Source organism: Desmodus rotundus, chromosome 1 (assembly GCF_022682495.2).
Source record: "Desmodus rotundus isolate HL8 chromosome 1, HLdesRot8A.1, whole genome shotgun sequence".
Lineage (NCBI taxonomy): Eukaryota > Metazoa > Chordata > Mammalia > Chiroptera > Phyllostomidae > Desmodus > Desmodus rotundus.
Genome location: NC_071387.1, coordinates 100,533,671 through 100,553,338, shown reverse-complemented (window position 1 = coordinate 100,553,338; position 19,668 = coordinate 100,533,671). Strand labels below are relative to the sequence as shown.

At 46.0% G+C, this 19,668-nt stretch overlaps 2 protein-coding genes across 12 annotated transcripts; one reads left to right on the top strand and one right to left on the bottom strand.

The window, feature by feature from the left end:
* The first annotated feature begins 23 nt into the window (after nucleotides 1–23).
* On the top strand, nucleotides 24–6,305 carry TIGD7 (tigger transposable element derived 7). 2 transcript variants are annotated; one of them, XM_045189802.2, is made up of 3 exons: nucleotides 24–279; nucleotides 2,486–3,196; nucleotides 3,842–6,305. In XM_045189802.2, exons 2-3 carry the CDS (start codon nucleotides 3,189–3,191, stop codon nucleotides 5,490–5,492), a joined length of 1,659 nt encoding a protein of 552 aa, XP_045045737.2. In that variant the 5' UTR covers nucleotides 24–279; nucleotides 2,486–3,188; the 3' UTR covers nucleotides 5,493–6,305. The 2 variants fall into 2 exon arrangements, with proteins under 2 accessions (XP_045045737.2, XP_024409050.2); XM_024553282.3 differs by having other exon boundaries at nucleotides 24–473.
* Nucleotides 4,421–18,728, bottom strand: ZNF263 (zinc finger protein 263). 10 transcript variants are annotated; one of them, XM_045189798.2, is made up of 7 exons: nucleotides 18,082–18,728; nucleotides 17,453–17,885; nucleotides 16,036–16,216; nucleotides 15,510–15,580; nucleotides 15,094–15,220; nucleotides 13,433–13,549; nucleotides 10,834–12,899 (listed from the first exon to the last, which is right to left on the bottom strand). In XM_045189798.2, the coding sequence occupies exons 2-7, from the start codon at nucleotides 17,837–17,839 to the stop codon at nucleotides 11,731–11,733; spliced, it is 2,052 nt and encodes a 683-aa protein (XP_045045733.1). In that variant the 5' UTR covers nucleotides 17,840–17,885; nucleotides 18,082–18,728; the 3' UTR covers nucleotides 10,834–11,730. The 10 variants fall into 10 exon arrangements, with proteins under 10 accessions (XP_053784655.1, XP_053784636.1, XP_053784649.1 ...); XM_045189799.2 differs by having other exon boundaries at nucleotides 18,118–18,728; XM_053928652.1 differs by lacking the exon at nucleotides 18,082–18,728 and having other exon boundaries at nucleotides 11,978–12,262; nucleotides 12,411–12,899; nucleotides 17,453–17,982.
* Between the last annotated feature and the right edge of the window lie 940 nt (nucleotides 18,729–19,668).

Genomic DNA, 19,668 nt, shown 5'->3' with positions numbered 1-19,668 from the left:
GCGGAAGTAGAGCACTTCCGGGATGGCTCTGCCCCCAAGCTGCGTTTGCGAGTACTGGGGCTTCTAGCTCAGCAGAAGGAACCGGCTTCCTGCCGGATTCGCCCTGGCGCCCAGAAGAGTTAATGCCACAGTCTCCAGGCCGCAAAGCCTAGAAGGCCCTGCGTACGGCTCTGTGGGTCTCGCCGTCCCGCGGCCTGGCTCTGTGGGGCGTTGCGCGTCTCCGTAGCTCCTGAGTCGCCTTCGGACGGCGGGCGGCCCGCTAATGGGGAGTTCCGCTGGGTAAGGGTCGCTGCCTCCTGCGCCCGCAGGATTCTTAGCCTTACTGGCCCAGCCAGGCGAGGCGGACCTGCCGTCCCGAGGCTCACCGCTGCCTCTCCGGAGGAGGCCTTTTTGTTCCGACAGAATCAAGGGCTCTGAGGGTTTTGTACCCTGTTTTGGGCAGTGCATCTCTATCAATTGTTTTTTCTTGTGAGGTATGTGAAATAGGCTACATTTATAGTTCTTAATGACAGAGAAATTGAGAGCTGAGAAGTGACTTGCCAGTGTCACATAACCATTGGAAGCTCCTAGCCTGGAATTTAGGTCCCCTGCTATCCTTTTTCACTACAGCATGATTCCTGTAGAAGGAGAATTTTCTTCTCATCTTGTATTTCCTGCAGTGTGGCCAAATTACCTGAGTCAGATGGGCATTCCACATATATTTACTGAATCATATTTAAAGGACAAGAGAGGTCATAAGCTGAATGCTGCAGAAATTCCTAAGAATGGAAGTTGATTTTTGGTTGAGGAAAATCATAAAAGACCTTGAGGGATTTGTCTGCAGTTGTAAGAGGGCAAGAGGCTAGGGCAGCGATTTTCAACCAGTGTTCTGCAAGAATTTTTAAAACATGCGATACGTGACTATTTAGTCAGGGCCACGGACCTCTTTTCCCTTAGATTGTCAAATTTAAAAAATGACAGCCAAAACAACAATAGCCTGTGTGAATAAATCAAAATTATATCTTTTTTTGGTCAGATTGGCAAAAAATATAATACATTTCTTGGTGTGCCGCAGAATTTTCATAATTAGTTTATGTGTGCCATGCTATGAAAAAGGTTGAAAATTGCTGGGGTAAGGTAGAAGCATAGCCTTGAAAAGCTAGAAGGATTAGAATGTGGTATCTTTAGTATTTTTACTAAATGTAATTGGCCTACATTTAGGGAAAGAAAGAAAGTTCATGTAGATTTATGTGCTTTGAATGGGAGTGAAGAGAATGCACTGTATATATCTGAACATCATTTGAAGGTTTTTGAGGGAGCTTCTTTCTAGGACGGTTCATCTGCAGGTGTGTTTAAAGTGGGAATGAAAATGAGAGTCCATTAACTGGGCCATTACGCTATTTTTGCTCTTAGGTGGAATCATGTTACAATCCTCTGAGGGATAGATCTCCTTTTAATCCTCTAAAAGGATTAAATAGAGGCGATAATTATAAACATCTGCCTGAGTCATATGTTTCAAAGCAGGTTGATTTCCTTAGAATCTGTCAGGTTGGGACTTCGTTTCCTCAAAAGTCACTATTGTTTCCAGTCTCTCAGAACCAGTGGACAGTGATGCTCTTAGCATTCAGATCCTCATCAGTGGGCCCAAAGCTGGGCATATGATCGGATCTCATTGAATTAAATAAATGAAGTTCTGGAGGCAGTGACTTTGGATATCATTGGCAGGCCTGATTCATAGAATGGGTAGGGAGTTGGTCAGGGCAGATGGGGAGAAGGAAGTGGGAGAAGAGACCCTGTGAAAGAAAGAGGAAGCAAGGCACAAAATGGTGAACAGTGAATGAGGCCCACTGATGATTTTCACTGGTCGAAGTTTAATGCCATAGTTGCTTACACTTGCTGTGGAGCCCATACAAGTTCTCTGAGTCTTTTCTTTTGATTTCACCTTGTCCTGCATGAGCATGGTTTCAGAAATGATAAATGCACAGGTGGGAAGCAATGAAAGCAAACACATGGAATTTATTCTGAGACACCACACAACTGCCATAGTAGGCTGGATGTTTTTGCTGGAGTTTATGGTGCTACCATTGGCTGACAAACTTTTTTCTCTTTTCCATTTGTAATAGTTATTACTTAGTATTGCCTTTATTATAGCTGCCTCTTTTACAGGGTTGTTTGATCTTAGCATGTCACTACCTCCACACCGTATTAACTATGATATCCTTTCATGATCTTCTTAGTTGGCACTTCTTGCAACAAATGTTACTGGAAAAGTAACAGTTGTGGTTGGCACTTCTTGCAACAAACCAGTTGGCACTTCTTACAACAACTGTTACAGGAAAACTAACGGTGTAGACTCTTCTGGGCTGCTAGATAAGAGGCTTGTGAGAATCCTATGTAGTTGAGGAATGACTGAAAGCCAGTCAGGATCTTCCCTAAAGGAGAGGAAAAGTAACTGAAACACCGAGCATTTCTCTCATTTCTCTGACATACTTTTTTTTCTTCATAGCACCTGGAATGGAAAAAAGTGGCAGTTTTTATTACTTCCCATGAGTTTCTATATCTGGAATGAGAACCATGAAAATAATCTAGAGTAGGACATTTCTAAGAAATAAATGGAATTTGGCAGCACCAGGACCTGAAAGGAATACTTGAGGGAGCTGAGCTCCAGAGGACACTGCCAACAGAAGGATTGATGGGAAACAACTGACCAGAAATACTACAGAGAAACTTTTTAAATTTTGTCAAGCAGTGGAAAAATTGAGCCTTGGTTCAAATTAAACAAAATCTACAATGAAGAAAAACCAAATATAAAAAGTGTGTTATTTAAAACCCTAATGTAAACTTAGGAAAACAAACAAAAAGATAATTTTTTTTAATTTTTAGAAACTTAATTATGGTAAAATATTTGTAAAACTGTTAGACTCACCTCCAAGAATTGCCATGATTTGAAACTTGCTAATAACCTTCATATGGACCAATTTCAGTGAAAAATAATACTTGAGAATACACCAGATGCACACCATGAAGACCTACGAGTGGCACTAACAAATTATTTACCTACTTACAAATTACCTTTTTAAACATCAGTCTTTGAGAATGCTATATTGAATGTTCTAAAAGTTGGACTTCATTCATATGGACAGCAGAAGCTACCAACTTTCTTCACTTAAAGATACAGCTGTTACTGATCTAGCTCTCCAGACATCCTAATGTCAGGGTAAGTTTGGGGTCTTTATCCAGGTGGGTGGACTGCTGCCCTGTGAACACTACATACAGAGCAATAGGAGCACCATTTTCTTTTCTGCCAGTGAGGTAAAATTAGGTACTTTTGAAAGAGGAGAGGCCTTGCTGCATTTCTGCTACACAAGATTACTCTGTCTTTGCCTTTGAATCTTCCACATTCCCATCGTAAGCACCACTTTTTATTGAGAATTATCTCACCTGGTCTGGACTTCTCGTGAGCACATCCTGCCTCCTCTCGTTCTTTTGTATCTTTTCCTGTGTTGACTTACAGAGTATGTAGGTATTCCTGTTCTTCCTGACTGGTTCTGCTATGTCTGTCAAGGGAGAGGAGGAGCAGGGGCATTCTGACAACTGATCATCTATGTCTTGCAGGAGCAACAGCTAGAGAGGACTTTGGCAGTGGCAGTCTTCTGAATTCATAATACCTTTCCCTTCCTAGACTAACACTTCAATCATAAGCCCTTATCCCTTTTAGCCCATTATCCTTCTGTACAAATGCCTGTGCTTCACAGGGCATTGAGCTAGGTTGGGGTTTTTTGCTCTGTTTTAAAATATTTTTTTCCAATTATTAAAACTTTTTCCTTTTATTCTCCTGTTGGTTGTTTGAAACCAAATTCAGTATGAATAAGAGAGGGAAATATACAACATTGAATTTGGAGGAGAAAATGAAGGTTCTAAGTAGGATTGAAGATGGACGATCTCTTAGAAGTGTAATGGATGAATTTGGGATCAGTAAATCAACATTTTATGACATTAAAAAGAATAAAAAATTGATTTTGGACTTTGTACTGAAACAAGACATACCGTTAGTCGGGGCTGAGAAGAGAAAGAGGACAACAGGAGCCAAGTATGGCGATGTAGACAATGCAGTCTACATGTGGTATCAACAGAAACGCTCAGCTGGTGTCCCTGTGAGAGGTGTGGAGCTTCAAGCTGCTGCAGAGAGATTTGCACAGTGTTTTGGGCGAACAAACTTCAAAGCTAGTACTGGTTGGCTTTTTAGATTTCGAAATAGGCATGCGATTGGGAACAGAAAAGTATGTGTGGAACAAGTCCTACGTTCAGTTTCAGAAAACGTTGAGCCATTTCGAGAAAAACTGTACATGCTTATCAAAGAGGAGAAACTGCTTCTAGCTCAACTATACAGTGGGGATGAGACTGACCTCTTTTGGAAAGCAATGCCAGAAAACACTCAGCCAAGTAGAAGAGATATCTACCTTCCTGGAAGGAAAATAAACAAAGAACGGTTATCTGCTCTTTTATGTGCAAATGCAGATGGAACTCATAAGTTAAAGTCTATCATTATTGGAAAATCAAAGCTGCCCAAAAGTGTGAAAGAGGACACAAGTAGACTACCTGTTATATATAAACCTAGTAAAAATGTTTGGTTCACCAGGGAATTGTTTTCAGAATGGTTCTTTCAAAATTTTGTCCCTGAGGTCAGGCATTTTCAACTTAATGTTCTAAGATTTCATGAAGAGGATATCAGAGCCTTGTTACTTCTAGATAATTCCCCTGTTCACCCTTCTGCTGAATCACTAACTAGTGAGGATGGTCGAATAAAATGCATGTTTTTTCCCCACAACACTTCAACCTTGATTCAACCAATGAATCAAGGTGTGATCTTAAGCTGCAAACAACTTTATAGGTGGAAGCAACTTGAAGAGAGTCTTGTAATTTTTGAAGAAAGTGATGATGAGCAAGATAAAGGAGGAAAAGGAGCTTCCAAGATTAAAATCTACAATATAAAAAGTGCAGTTTTTAATTGGGCAAAGAGTTGGGATGAAGTGAAACAAATAACCATAGCAAATGCGTGGGAAAATCTTCTTTACAAAAAGGAACCTGAATGTGATCTTCAAGGATTAAAAGATGGGAATTATAGACAAAGTTTTAAGAAATGTGGGGAGTTGGAAACCAAGCTGGATGGTGATAGGGGGTGGTTAAATGAGGATGATGAAGTGAAGGGTAGTCCCCCCAAATCAAAAGGTGGGATTACAAAAGTGTTTCAGAAAGGACGAGGAGCTCAAGAGCAGATTGCTGAATTTAAGTTATCTACTGTAAGAAAGAATTTGGATTACCTTCTTGACTTTGTTGATGCTACACCTGAGTTTCAAAGGTTCCATTTCACATTGAAAGAGTTGCAACATGAAATAATCAAGAAACAGTTCCAGAGTAGAGTCCATTCTAGAACTGGTAGTTTTTTGAAAACTATGCTTCATGATATTAAGGATTCTTCCAGTATTCCTTCAACTTCTGGTTCTAGTAATTAGATTTTTGTGGTTAGAGATTTCTGCAGTTATGTGATAATGTATGACGTAGACCTATTGTGAATTGTCAGTTTTTATCAACTGACCTCATTTTGCATATCAGTGCCCATTTGTATATTGTTTATAAAATAATACAATTTGAAAATATTAAATGTATCTTTAATATATGTTCATTAATCTATATTTTTTCTATTTTAGACAAGGATCTGAATAATGAGGAATTATTGTCCCAGGTTATCTAAAATAGAATGGATGTGGGAAAAGCATTAAATGCTACCTTAAATGTGTTCAGAGCATATACCAAAGCTATATCCTGACTAGTTTTTGTTACCTTTAAGAAGGATAGCCCTGGCTGGTGTGGCTCAGTAGATTGAGCACAGACCTGCAAACTGAAGGGTCCCCAAGCCAAAGGGTCCCCAGTTGGATTCTGGGTCAGGGCACATGCCTAGGCTGTGGGCCAGGTTCCCTGTTGGGGGTGTGTGAGAGGCAGCAAATCGATGTTTTTCACATCAATGTTTCTCTCCCTCCCCCTCTCTCTGAAAATAATAATAAAAAAAGGATAGATTCGTGTTTCAACTTAATGGTATAATATGCTCTGTTTTTAAAATCTGTTGCCACCTATTTAGTATTTGTTTCCCTCTTATTGTGGAAAGAATATGATGGTAGAAGATACATTAAAAAGAGCACTCAATACTTTGGTGTGTTTCATGTATTTTTAAAATAGGCAGATTACATTGTAAATACAATTTTATATCTTATTGTCTTAACATTTTAGGTTTTGTTGTTAGTAAGAAGTTAGCATTTGTTGAGAACACCTTTCAAGCCTGGGGTAGAATGGGTTGTAGAATGGGTTCTGGAAGATGTGGGGATGTCAGATGAGCATACTGGACAGTTGTCTAGTTCCTTTTGAGTTATTGCGTCAAATATCTTTTTCCCTCAATGGTAGCAATTCTAGAATAAATGGCAGGCAGTCACACCCTTTTGAAAGGTATCTATTTATCCTGTTCACGTTGACCTAGGCACTGTGCACAGCATTGGGCATTTAGACATGAATTACAAAGAAAACTAATACAAAACATTGTAGGATGTGTAAGTGAAGATGGATATGGAGAGGGCTTTGAGAGTGCAGGGGAAATCTCTGAGAGGGTCAAGGGTGACTTTTGAGTTGGACTTTAAAGTTTAGTGGGGGGAGGGGAAGGGCAGTCTGGGCAAAAGGGGAGCTTGAGCTGGAGCTTGTTGGTGTGAGAATGCATCTCCTTTGAAGCTGCAAGGTCCCTGGATATTTGTTGTAGGAGCAGCTGGCAGGAAAGACAGGTCAGGGCCAAAATTTTTGTGCTCTTGGAGGTCATCCTAAAATTTTAGACTTTGATCTGGGTCCACCGAAAGTCGATTTTACCTCCTGAGTATCTCATCTTTTGTCTTCACTTCTCCCACCTCACTGTTCAAGTCCAGGTCCAGGCTGCCATCACCCCCTGCCTTGGTTACTACACCTGTCTCTTTAGTCTCCCTACCCTTCTTTCTGGTCCTCTCCCAATCCTTTCCCAATAGTACACAGCCTGGCGGAGCGAACTAAAACAAAAAGGTGTCGGGGCCTCTCCTGCTTACGACCCTCCTTGGACTTCCCATTGCATTCAAACCACCACCCCCGGAGTGCGGCCTTGCAAGCCCGCTCCGCCCACCTCCTGCCCCCTGCTCTCCCGCCTGTGCGCTTTCTGGGTGTCCATCCTCACCCAGTTTTGCGCTGGCCTCCCGTGGGGAGAGAGTCGGCCCAGCCTTGCTGTCGGCCTTGGGTTGGCTCATGGGCCTCTGAGCGACAGGACATTTAGGGGAGTATCCTGCTGCACGGCCAGTATCCGCTCAGGTGTAGAGGGAAGTCCTGGAGCACAGTGGACTGGCTCAGCCGTGGTAGCCGAAGCCTGCAGGGAGTGAGCACCCGCCTGCGGGCCAGAGTGGCCAGGGCAAAGTCGGCTCCCAGGTGGACGGAGAGCCCGAGTGAAAGGAACCACCTGTTGCAGCCATAAAGCGCCCCTCGACGAGCCACAGTGGCTGGGGCTGCAGGGGAAAGCCCAAGCAGGCTCAGCCGCAGGGCGCCCAGGTGTGGGTATCAAAGCGCTTGTATTCCCTGAGTTCGGTCCCCAGTCCTGAAGGGCCATGGTTGGAGGGCAGAGGTTAAAGTTTTGTAGGAATGCAGCCACCGACGCCCTGTCAGCCCTTGCTCCTCCTGGGCCCGCTTGGGAGACGTCCTGGATGGGACCAATCTGGAGGTTCTAGGGAAGCGGCGCCCTGCCCTACATGTCCATGGAAGGCTAAGCTGTAGGAGCAACAAATGCACTTGCTTTGACCAAGCCTGAAAAAGGGAAAGGACTGTAGTCTGGTTCTGGAAACCATCCTGAAGACTAGAGCTCCTCCAAGAAACCCGACCGCCTCTTGTTCCAATGGCAGCAGCAGGATTCCTAAATGTAAGCTGGACCCCTCCTAGGAGAGCGGTGAATCCCCTCAAGTTCTAGTGTTTTCCTGCCTTGAGAGGAAGCGGGGATGAAGGGACAGTTGCTCACTGTGTACAAAACGTAACCCTGAATTTCAGAAATAAACTGTTTTCTTTCCCCACCCTTTCTGCCTGGGGAAATCTGTCTCCCTGGAGCAAGTTTGGACCCTGGTGAGCCATCAGTTTTTACTTCCCTAAAGCTTCTGAGACATTCAAGTTGTCTCAGTGATGAACTGCCAACATTTACTAGATCTGTCAGAATTTTACTTGCGGTCTGAGCCATTTTTCATCAACCATTTTGTCATTATTGAATTTACATAGACCATTCCCACTGCTTCCTAACTCAGGCAAGACTCAGATCCATTTAGTAAAAAGTATGTGATGAGAAGGAATTACATTAGTCTCTTTTTTTTTCCCCCTTCTTTTAAAGATTTTTTAAAATTTATTTTTAGAGAGAGGGGAAGGGAGGGAGGGATATGACAAAGTTTGGTTGCCTCTTGTGCACCCCCTGCTGGAGACATGGCTGGCAACCCCATGAATGTGCCGTGACTGGGAATCGAACCAGTGACCCATTGGTTCACAAGCTAGCACCCAATCCACTTGGGCCACATCAGCCAGGGCCAATCTCCCTTTCAGGAATGGAAATTTAAGGTTTAATCAGAAGTGCTTGCAAGCTAGATTGAAGCCTTAAAAAATGCTTCTAATAAATGCACTTTTGCTTTTAATTCATCTTGCTATTCTTGATCTCCTGACATCCAACAAAGGAAGTCCCCTAGTGCTAATTTGCTAGCTGGTGTTTTGTAACATACATTAAGACTTTTAATGTATGTTAAAAGTCTTAGTTGTTTCAAATGCCTATGAAACATTTACAAAAATTACAAGTCTTAAAGCAGTGGTGGTGATTTTGCCTATTCCAAAATTGTATCAATTGATTAATTCAATGACTATCAATAGCAAATTTCAGATTATGATGTTGACAGCCATAAATTCTTTCATTCATACAGTAAAAAATCTTAAATTTTCTGACAGGATTTTCGTGGGGGGGGGGAGCAATTTAGTGCTTGTTTAACACTTCTAGACTCTGCCGCTACAGGCTTTGTCCTCATTGCTGTCTGGCCTGCCTCTGCCAGGCATTTTCACATTGCTTAAATGTATTACCGATTCTCCACCAAGGAGCCTTTCTGCTGGCCTCCTGCGCTACATCTGCTATGATGTGTGACTGTTAGGATCAGGCCACATCTCCCAGGTCTCCTGTGTACCCATTTCAACTTAGGGGGCAGGGGTCTTTACTGCATCATTCTCCCTTTGAATAAAAGCCAGTGGGAATCTATTCCACTCTCTTTTACAAGAGGACTAGCAAATGAAAGTATGTCAACAGTATGTGTGTCATAGGGAAGCATGAGGTGAAAAAGCATACCCTTGGCCATCCCTTGCAGTGAAAGGCCTGCTCTTTCAGCCAGAGGAGTTTGAAGAAAGTGTTGCAAGTATTATCTGCCCACAGATGGCACAAATAGGTACTTTCTATGTGCCAGGCACTGTGCTAAGTGTTTTACGTGCAATAATTTGTGACATTACCCCATTAAAACAAGGCTGAGAACAGCTATGCATCTGAAATTTACTAAAAAGGAGCTACACTATTGGAAAGTAGAGGCTCGTATTGGAAAGCCTTTTTAGTGCAAAAGCAAATATGCAGGAGTCCTTGTTGCTATAAGCCGGAAGTTGCAATGCTTCAAGCAGGAACACCAGTTGGACACATCATAAAATCAACATGGGTGATATTATTGGGAGGGGGGAAGTGACAGGAGGGAGAGTGAAGGGGGAGAGTTAGGGTTATTTTCCAATCTTAGGAGATTTACAATGCAGTTTGCCATCTTAGCCAAAGAGAACCCTTAGTACCATTGACTTGATACCACCCACTTATTTCATGGCATCAGCAGCTACTCGTACCACTGTGGATCCTACAGCTCTCAAATCCTCAACCCTCCACCTTCTGCACTACCACTGCCCTCTTGTGGATAAGAGAAAGGCAGAGAAGTGAGAAACAGTAAGTTTTTAAAAACTGACTCAGAAAACCCAGGAAAAATTCTCACTAAACTGAGGCAGGGCTGAGAGAAGACTGATAATGCCCTACTCCTAGAATACTTCTTGGTATTCTACTTCTTTCCCATAGATACACACTCCTAAAATTATATTCCTAATTACCCATTCTAAAATATAATGCATTCTGTCTTGGCTCAGTAGATTGAGTGCTGGCTTGCAAACCAATGGGTTGCCAGTTTGATTCCCAGTCAGGGTATATGGGTGGGTTGCAGGCCAGGTCCTCAGTAGGGGGCACACAAGAGGCAAACATACATTGATGTTTCTCTCCCTCTCTCCTTTCACCTCTCTCTAAAAATGAAATATTTAAAAATAAGATATAATGCTTTCATCTAATGATCTGCCCTTCCCATATACCTTCTCTCCAGTAATGGACAGTAACTGTTGTATCAGGACCATCTTTTCCTGGGGATCATTTGTAAGACCAAAATGCCGTCTCTGAAGAGCCCAACCCCAACCTTCCTTCGGTTACTGCCCCCCCAAAAATTCTAGAAAAATCAGACACGGCTGTATACCACAGAAGTAAAGAAAACCTTGAAGACGATTATGACATCACCCCAAGCACTGATACTGACCCTGTGCTAACGCAGTGCAGCAGTCCCAGCTTGGAGTTGGCGAGGGCTACATCCTACTCATCCTGGTCTGCTGCTGCCACCTTTGTGGGACCCTTCACGACCAACCCAGCAAGACTATGAACAGCAGGTCCTCCAACCAAAGCAGATGGGAGACAGATCAACACTGGAGGCCAGAACAAAGGCTCTCAATGAAGAGTCACACACTTTCATGTTTCCTGAAGATATTTATTACCATCGAAACATATTTCCAACAAGGAAAGGCATGATCCCTAATTTCCCTATTATCCATGTTTTCAAAGTCTCCTAGGGAACCCATCTTACATGGAACCCCCTAAAGACTCGGAGCTCTGTATATCTTTCTGACAGAGGTGGAGGACCTCTTGATCTCTGCAAAGGGCAGACTAATTTACACTCCAGCACCCTCTGCCAATTCCTAGGCTGACCTGCAAATTACTTCTTACTATTTTCCTTAGGTTTCTGGGTCCGTTTTGTCTGAGGGGACACTGATATGCATGGCCTGCCAATGGACCCTCCTGTCAGCCCACTGAGGGACACTAAGGCTTGCTTCCTGGTCAGGGCCTTTGGGAGAGGTACAATTTACCACCAGTCCTTCCTTGCCCTCAAGCTGGTTTCCCATGAGACTCACCCCCTCTTCTTTGGTCTCAAGGGCCTCAGGAGCTCAAATGCTCCTGCTGAATGTCCCAAGTGAGGAAACAGTAACAGAAAGTCACACAGATTCCCAAAGTTGCTGGGAAAGACACTGAACACAGACACAGTAAGGCATCCAAATCTCAACTTGGCTAAATATACGAAGGGGGTAGGTACACTATGAGACAAAATGGACTTCACGGAGAATTCTGCCCTGAGCAGCTCACCTCAAAGACTTGGCATCCTCACTAGTGCAAACAGAATTCCTTTTTAGTTGTACGCAAATCCTTTGCTGTCTCTGCACCTCCCTCACATAGACCACCACACACACCCATCCCTGTTGCTCTCTAGGTCAGCGGGGAAAGAAATACCAGCTCTCAACAGGATCCTCTGAACATGCCACCTTATCTGGGGCAAAATGAAACCCCCCAGTTTTTTATCCGGTGTGAGTTCTCTGATGACTCATAAGGCGTGAACTTCGAGAAAAGCTTTCTCCACATTCAGAACATTTATAGGGTCTCTCTCCTGTATGGGTCCTTAGATGACGAATCCGATTGGAGCTGTGAGAGAAACTGTCTCCACATTCATGACAGGTATAGGGTTTCTCTCCCGTGTGAATTCTCTGGTGCCTGATTAAGTTGGATCTATGAGAAAAGTTTTCTCCACAAAGGGTACATTTATATGGTTTCTCTCCTGTGTGCGTTCTCTGATGTCTGGTGAGATGCATGCCCTGCCGGAAGCTTTTCCCACAAGTCAAACATTCAAAGAGTTTCTTCTCTGCCTTGGGGGTTCCATGATTTGTAAGAAAGGGGCTGCGGTCATTCATTGCTTCCCCACACTCGGAGAAGGGGTAAAGCCTCTCTTTCTCATGAGTTCTTTCATGTATGACAAGGTGGGAACTTCGAGAAAAACTTTTTCCACACTCAGCACACTTATAGGGTCTCTCTCCCGTGTGAATTCTCTGGTGCCTAAGGAGATTGGAACTGTGAGCAAAGATCTCCCCGCACTCAGGGCACTTATAGGGCTTTTCACCAGTGTGTGTTCTCTGGTGTCTGTGGAGGTTGGAGTTGCAAGAGAAGCTTTTTCCACATACATTACATTGATAGGGCTTCTCACCTGTGTGGGTGCGTTGATGGCGAGTCAGGTGGGTATTCTGACTGAAGCTTTTTCCACATTCGAGGCACTTATGGGCCTCCTCTCCCAAGTGTGCTCTGTGTAGTGATAAAAAGTGGGGGCTCCCACCAAAGATTTCACTGCACTCCACACCCATACACAGCCTTTCTGCTGCATGTATTCTCTGGTGCCTAATTAGGTTTGAGTTATTAGAGAAATTTTTGCCACATAACGGGCATAAGTGGAGCTTCTTCCGCTGCAGTTCCTTTGGTTGTCCCACTTCTCTGCAACCTGTGGCCCCCACTAAGGACTGCTCCATCCGATCATCTGGGAGAGGCTCCCAGTGCCCTTCTGCCCTGTCCCCAGGCCGTCCCTGCTCAGGACTCCAGGGCACCTCCCCTCTGGCCTGGCCAGGCAGAAGCACCTGCAGATGGATGCTCTCAGGGGAAATAGACTGAGTACTTTCTTCCCGAATCTCAAATTTCTCTTCCCCTGGGGGAGAGAAGTGTTGGGGCAGGGGGAAGGAAAGAGAGAGAAACCACACCTCTACATTATTTCTACCCTAGAGAAAAAGAAAATCCCATATGCCTGCTACTAACAGGTCAGAACTCCAGCAAGGTTGCACCTCAGTTTGCCATCTTCCCCATACAGCAAAAGCTCTCTAGAGAGGCATCTGGATAAAAGGCGGGGCCATTGCTCAGGAATCAGAGCTCAGACCAGTCTTATTCCTTAGCAAGGGTCCCCACATCCATCTTTAACTGAGCCTCTGACTCTGCCCTTCTGAAATGGGAGGGATGGAGCAAAGCTACTGACTAAGACGTGCATGTGAGCCCATGAGTGAATGCTTCCTTATGTTTTGAACTCTGGGTGCCTCGCCTGCCTCACTGGGATGGAAGTGGGCAGTGAGGACAGAGGACTCATTGTACCTCCCTGGCAGCCGTGATGGATTATCCCCACACCGAAACCCTCAAATCCCTCACTCCCACTGGGGGAAACTAGCTGGGCAAGCTGCTCATCTTCCTTACCTGAAGCGGGGCTTCTGGGGTTCAGTCCCTCCTTGTAAGTCTGGACACTGGGATCCCATGGTTTTCTTCCTTGTTCCACCTGAGTGCTCAGGGCCTCCTGATTGGAAACCTGAGATTCTGTTCACAATGAAAGAAACAGATTTCTATGCCACCACTTTCCTCCACCAGGCAGAGCAAACAAAGATAGTCTTATTCCCTGTCCTCAGTGGGTGGATACAGAGGGTGCAGTAAGCCTGACGGCAATTACTTGGAATATACACACTAACCTGTTCCCAGGGGTTACCTCTAGAGAAAGAAATTGGGTGAGACTAGTTTTCTTTTTACGCTTTTGTATTACTTGGAGTTCTGTTGCAATGAGAATATACACTTTGGTGATTAAACAAACATGGTCAGAGTAGTCAGATCCTTGAGGTATCAGTTTAATATTGTAAAAGAGGCTTGACTCTTAGGTATAGATGGAGAATAGAACTCACTTTGGGCAACTCCAGAAGGAGAAAATATAGTATGGATAATCAGAAAAGGACCGGGAGGTTCTAAAAAGACCCTGGGGTCAAAATCCAAAAGTTCCATTCCCGTGCTACGCTAAAAACAAAAACCTCACTCCAACTCCAGCAAACATGGACTTTAAACAGTTTAGTTCTAAGAACCTGTGATCTGAACTTCTCTTCCTATTTGGCACTCCCTGAAAGAGCCGTGCTAAACTTAGGGCACCAAACCACAGCAGTGATGGAAAACCTGGAGGAGGTCCCAATGAAGGGAACCAAACGAACCCAGCCGCGACCCCTTTGCAGAATCAGTGCAAGTGAACTGAGGGCTGTGCTACTCGGTACGAAAACCTAATATATGAAAGCAGGGGCCAGTGTGCCTCTTCCACTGTGTGTGTGTCAATGTAGTCATAATCGTAATGGACACATTCCTTAGGCTGTTTTTTTAAGACTTCCCCCAACTTTTATTATGAGAATTCTCATACACACATAAAAGTTGATGGAATTAAACAATACCGCACACCATCCATCTAAATCCTGAGTTTTGTGTACACTCTCCACCTAAAAAACTGTTTTTGTCCTATTTCATAGGCCTCATTTTAGATCTCTGCATAACAAATCAACACACAGATGCATCTTAATTTATGCTTGATTTATCTAGCTCCACTTTTGGATATATTTATCATTTCCAAATTTCCATAAGGTCTTCCCTACTTCTTGAATTTCTAAGGGCTGGGAGAGCTGCTAAACTGGAATGCTGATGCCACTGCCACTGCAATTTGTGTCTTTGGGGAAGGGCCTAGGAATACTAATGAAGTGCAGAAAACACAAGTGAGATCAGAAGAATAAACATTTCAAAATTGCAAGGCATTAAGAACTTACAATTCCACAGCACGTGGCTGGGGCGGGCGGGGGGCAGTCACCTGATTTGACTTGTTCTGCCTTGGGAAATCCATCACGGCTCAGACTCCCTGCCTTCGGTTCTGGCAGCTGGGGCCCATAAGTGTGCCAAGTGTGCCATTTGGAAGCGGTTTAACTGATCCTAGTTCAGGGGATTTTAAACAAAGGGAGGTCTTTTGGAAAAATTGGGAACTTATGTCTGGGAGGTGAGTGGGTAAGACAGAGGAACCTGGTCAGAAATGGCTCAGTGTTCATTCCTGGAAAAGAAGTCCTTACCCAGTGAGTCCACATTCTCATAACTCTCCTGCACCGTGTCCCTGGAGACAGCCCTCTTACTAGGGTCCTGATGCCCCCACTCCTCCTGGGAGATGTACATAGCCACGTCCTCTAAGCTCTCAGGCAACTGAAACAGCACAAGATCTTCTTTAGCCCCAGAGACACCAAGAACAATTCAAGCAGAGTCATGGGTTAAAGGGGCAAAACCCAGAGTGCTGAGGATACATTTCATGGAGAAGAAGGATACAAGGCCTAGGAGTAAGGTAAAGAGGAGGCATATAAAGAAAGTGGGGGAGACACAGTGGTGAGGGAGAAAGGATCCTCTCCAAGTGGCAAAAGGACCCCACCACCACAAGAGCAACACAGGGTATGGGGGGGGGTGTGCTGGGGGAAGACATTGGGAACTTCCACATCACCTGGGGCCCAGTCATCTTGTCTTCCAAGTTTCCTTCGGGAGGAAAGAGAGAAAGCCAGGGAGCAGATAATGCTGAAGGTGATAGAAATCATGATGAGAATGGCATTCCTAATTCTTGGCAACCCAAGGATTATTACAACACAGTATCCATTCCCCAACACCCAGTCTCTGCTCTAAGGATAGAACACTGAACAAAAGGAGGCAAGAGAGGCATAATAAAGTTATCTCCAAAATGATATCCTAAATGCAGGGGTGAGGGTAAGAATACCAGTATTCTGCAGCTTCAGGTCCTCAATCATTCACCTAGTTCTAAATGTCTCTGCTCTGCACAGGAAAGAGCTATGCACTCTCTTTACCTCCTCCCACCTCCAGAGGGACCCAACTACCACTTCTAGGTATTTCACTCCACTCTGGGAACCCTGAGGGCAGAAACTCCCTCTTGCTGGCATAGGTGCTCCATCCTGCTGATGTCAGAGGCAAACCCAAGCCCCTCCTCCCTCCCACCTACCCAGATAACTGTTCCTCACCCCTCTCCTTTATAGCCTGTGGGTCCCTTTTAGGGCTGGGGCCTAGCAGCTCCTGCAGCCTGGGCCCAGGGCTTCGCTCAGTCTCCATTGGCTCCAGCTTGAAGCTCGGTGACTTTCGTTCTGTTTCCAGAGACAAAGGCTCCTCCGAAAGCACTTCTGTTCCCAGCCCATGGTTTGTGACCTGGGAACCAACCCACATTACTCATCATCACAACAGGGTCCCACAGAAAGGGAATTAGCACAGAATTCTGAGGGCAAGCTTTCAACAGTGAACCACTGGTGATCCCTCTGGGCCCAGAAAGAGAGGATGATGGTTATTACTATAGGCTTTTCTGATCCCAAGTGCATGTGAGAAAATGGGGGTGCATGGTAGGGGGAGAAAAGTCCACTCCCAGAGAACACCTGCCCCACATAGCTCTTCTGGACACACCTCACTCCCTCCTGCTTTCCCTCACCTTTTCTAGATGCTTCCATTCCTCACTACTGCATAAGTTAAACTTGGGTGACCCTGGGGACACAAGTGCCCTCAGAGCCTCAGTGCCAAATTGGTTTTCTAATAACAAACTGGGAGTCTACAATAAACTCCCACCCAGCTCCGCACTGGAGACCAGACTGCTAACTCTAAGATAACGATAGCTAACAGCTATTTAACGCTCACTATAAGCCGGTAATGTAATCAAAACTATATGGCCCTGGCTAGGTGGCTCAGTTGGTTGGAGCATCACCCCCATACGCCAAGGTGGCAGGTTCAGTCCCCAGTCAGACAGGGCACACACAAAAATCAACCAATGAGTGCATAAATAAGTGGAACAACAAACAAATCGATGCTTCGCTCTCCCTGAAATCAACTTAAAAACAATGTCTGACTGTAACAACTTTCTGGAGTGCTTTTCACCAAGCAAAACCAAAAATACTGGTAAAAGTGTGATTCAGAAAGTAATGTGACTGTTTAAAGCAGCGATTTTTAACAGGTGTGCTGCAAGAATTTAGGAAAAGCAAAAACGACACGCTGCTCTCCCTCTAACGGTCAAAGGAACACTAGAGAGGTATTTCATCATTCCCATTTTACCAGTGGCGTATCTGAAGCTCAGGAAGATTCAGTAACTTGCCCTCAAAAAGATTCAGTAACTTTCCAAAGTGACAAAGCTATTATGAAACAGTGACGATTTGAACCCTGCGAGCTGAGTCCGGGCGGGGCTCACACTAATGCAGACACTGACTCCTAATGGAAATAGAGCACTCCACTACTCACTCATTTGGGTAAAATCTGGATGATGTATGTTCCTGACTAAAGTACAAAAAGGCTTCTTGTCTATGTAAGGCCCACTGTGGGAAACCAAGTAAATTCGTATACGGAACTGGGCTGGCACGCTAATCCCAGTCGGGGCCAAACCCCAGACACAACTCTTTTTCTCACCTGCTGCCTCAATTTGCCAAGCTCTCTCTGCATATCTTCCACAAGGGTCACTGCTTCCTCGCCGCTCTCCGGACGCAGCTCCTGCACTCTGCTCTGAATCTCCTGAGGCAGGATGATTAGAAACTGCTCCAGCACCAGTTGCTCTAGGATCTGCTCCTTGGTGCGCATCTCAGGCCGCAGCCATCCATGGCAAAGCTCCTGGAGACGACTGAGGGCTTCCCGGGGCCCAGCGGCCTCTTGGAAGCGAAACCGTCTGAAGCGCAGGTGGGAGGCCTCCGGGCTGGGCCTTGGGTCCGGTGGCAGCAGTTCCTGGCTCCAGGCGCAGTCCTCCTCCAATTTCACTATCAGCAGCCCTTCCTGATCCTGGGAGCCCAAGCCCGACGCCATCCTCAGGCACTCAAAGTGCCTTACCCCGGAAACCAGCTGCGCCCGCCTGGAAAGGAGCCCCCGCTTCAGGCAGGGATGGCCAGCGTCCGCTGGAGCCAGAGGACCCTGGGCTTCAAGTCCCCGCCGAAAAGCCAGCTCCAGCCGGATCGCAGCCGCCTCCGAAGCCCTGGCCTCAGTCGGTGCCCGGGGTCGCCGCGCCAGCCCCCTGCCCAGCCCCCCCCAGCCCCTCCCTAGGGAAGGACCTGAGCGCCACGCTTCTCGCTGCGTCGCGGACTCACGTAGAACTCAACGCTCGGCTCCCACGCCGGAAGTTTCAGCGCGCGAGCTAAGTGTCCACAGCCAAAGGCGCCTGCCCGAGACCGATTTCCAGGTCATGTTCTGAGAACTGTAACGCCCATTGGGTAAGATTTCTCCAGATTCCCCGCCGACCAACCAGAAAGGAAGATTTATCTGCATGACCGGACCAGCGAGCGGCCAATTCTAAACGAGAGGCGGGGCCTCTCGGCGAACCCCGAGACGCTAGGTTCCTGGGGTTGGCCGTGGGTGGGATGAGTTTTCTAAATCGACTTGTAAAAAAATGCCAAAACTGTTGTGACCGGCAGGCTACCTGGGTCAGAATTCCCCGGAAAGCTTGCTAAGATACAAGTGCTCGAGCCAAGCGAGATCCAGTGCGTCAGAGTTTCGGGGTACGCTAGGAAATCCGAATTAACACTCCCGCCCCCACCCCTGAGAAATTCTTCACCCATAGCCAAGTTTGAGAGTCACTGTCCTGGTCATAACGAATTCAAAGGCGGTCTCCACCCGCTCCAGTAGGTTAGAGTCACAGGTGAAAGACCTATCTGCCCCAGGGCCTGTGAAGCTCAGAAGCAGGTGTCCAGGCGCCGGCCCGGCACCTGGAGGGAGAGCGGGAAGTCAGCTGCCCCGCCCAGGTCAGCGGCTCTGCGGGGCCTGCCGGGAAATGCAGTCCAAGGTGCGGCGCGGGACTACGCTTGCGCGCGCGCTCGGGGTGGTGCCGGGGAGATGGAAGGCTGTAGGGGGAAACCGTGGATCCTGTGCCGCACTGAGGCCTGCCGGCTTGGTGCCGGTGGCAGTCATCTGACCAGCCAGGGTCCTCCTTTTTGGGCATGTAGACGTCCCCGAAGGCCGCTAGAGACTTCGCCTCGCACCTCCGGCTTCCGATTGATTGACTGATTGATTCATCGATCTATATATTTGTTTATTTATTGTTGGCTCCGGATTTTAAACTTGCCTGCGACGTGTACTTCATTCTTCCAGCCCTGCGGGCCCGGAATCTTATTCATCTTCCTCCTGGCTCGGCCATGAACTTGCCTCGTGAGAAGTAAATGGAAGCAAACCCAGAGAGTTGGTTTCCTGACTGCGCAGTTGGGTGCTTTGTGCTGTTGAGGGGTGGGTGGCCCAGCTGTGATGTGGGTGTCCACGGCTAAAGATCGCCCAGTTTCTCCATTCCCTCCAGCAATGGCCAGGCCCATGGGCTCACGATACAGAAGAGTCATAGGGGTGAATCGTGACAACCAGCATTGTTTATTGAGCGCCTGCTTACATGCAGCCAGAGCCTCACAACACACAGGATTGTAAGAAGTACACACTATTATCATGCCCGTGTTACAGATAACAATACGAAGTGTCAGTGAAGTCACTTGCTCAGGATCACACAGCTAATCTGTCGCTGAAGTTCAGACTACCATGTAGCAAAGGGTGTTAAGAGAAAAAGTCCTGAGTTTGTTTGGGTGTTTTTTTTCTTGTTCCACTCCAAGGAAAAAGTCAAGTCCACAAGCTGTTGTGGCAAATGCAGATCCAGAGGCTTCACA

Bases quoted from the DNA above. Each gene is read 5' to 3' on its own strand.
- ZNF263 (XM_045189798.2), bottom strand. From the start codon at position 17,839: ATGGCGTCGGGCTTGGGCTCCCAGGATCAGGAAGGGCTGCTGATAGTG. The intron at 16,217-17,452 runs GTGAGAAAAAGA...GTTGGTTCCCAG, and splicing joins TTGGCAAATTGAGGCAGCAG to GTCACAAACCATGGGCTGGG. The intron at 15,221-15,509 runs GTGATGTGGAAG...GTGCTGTTTCAG, and splicing joins ACAAGATGACTGGGCCCCAG to TTGCCTGAGAGCTTAGAGGA.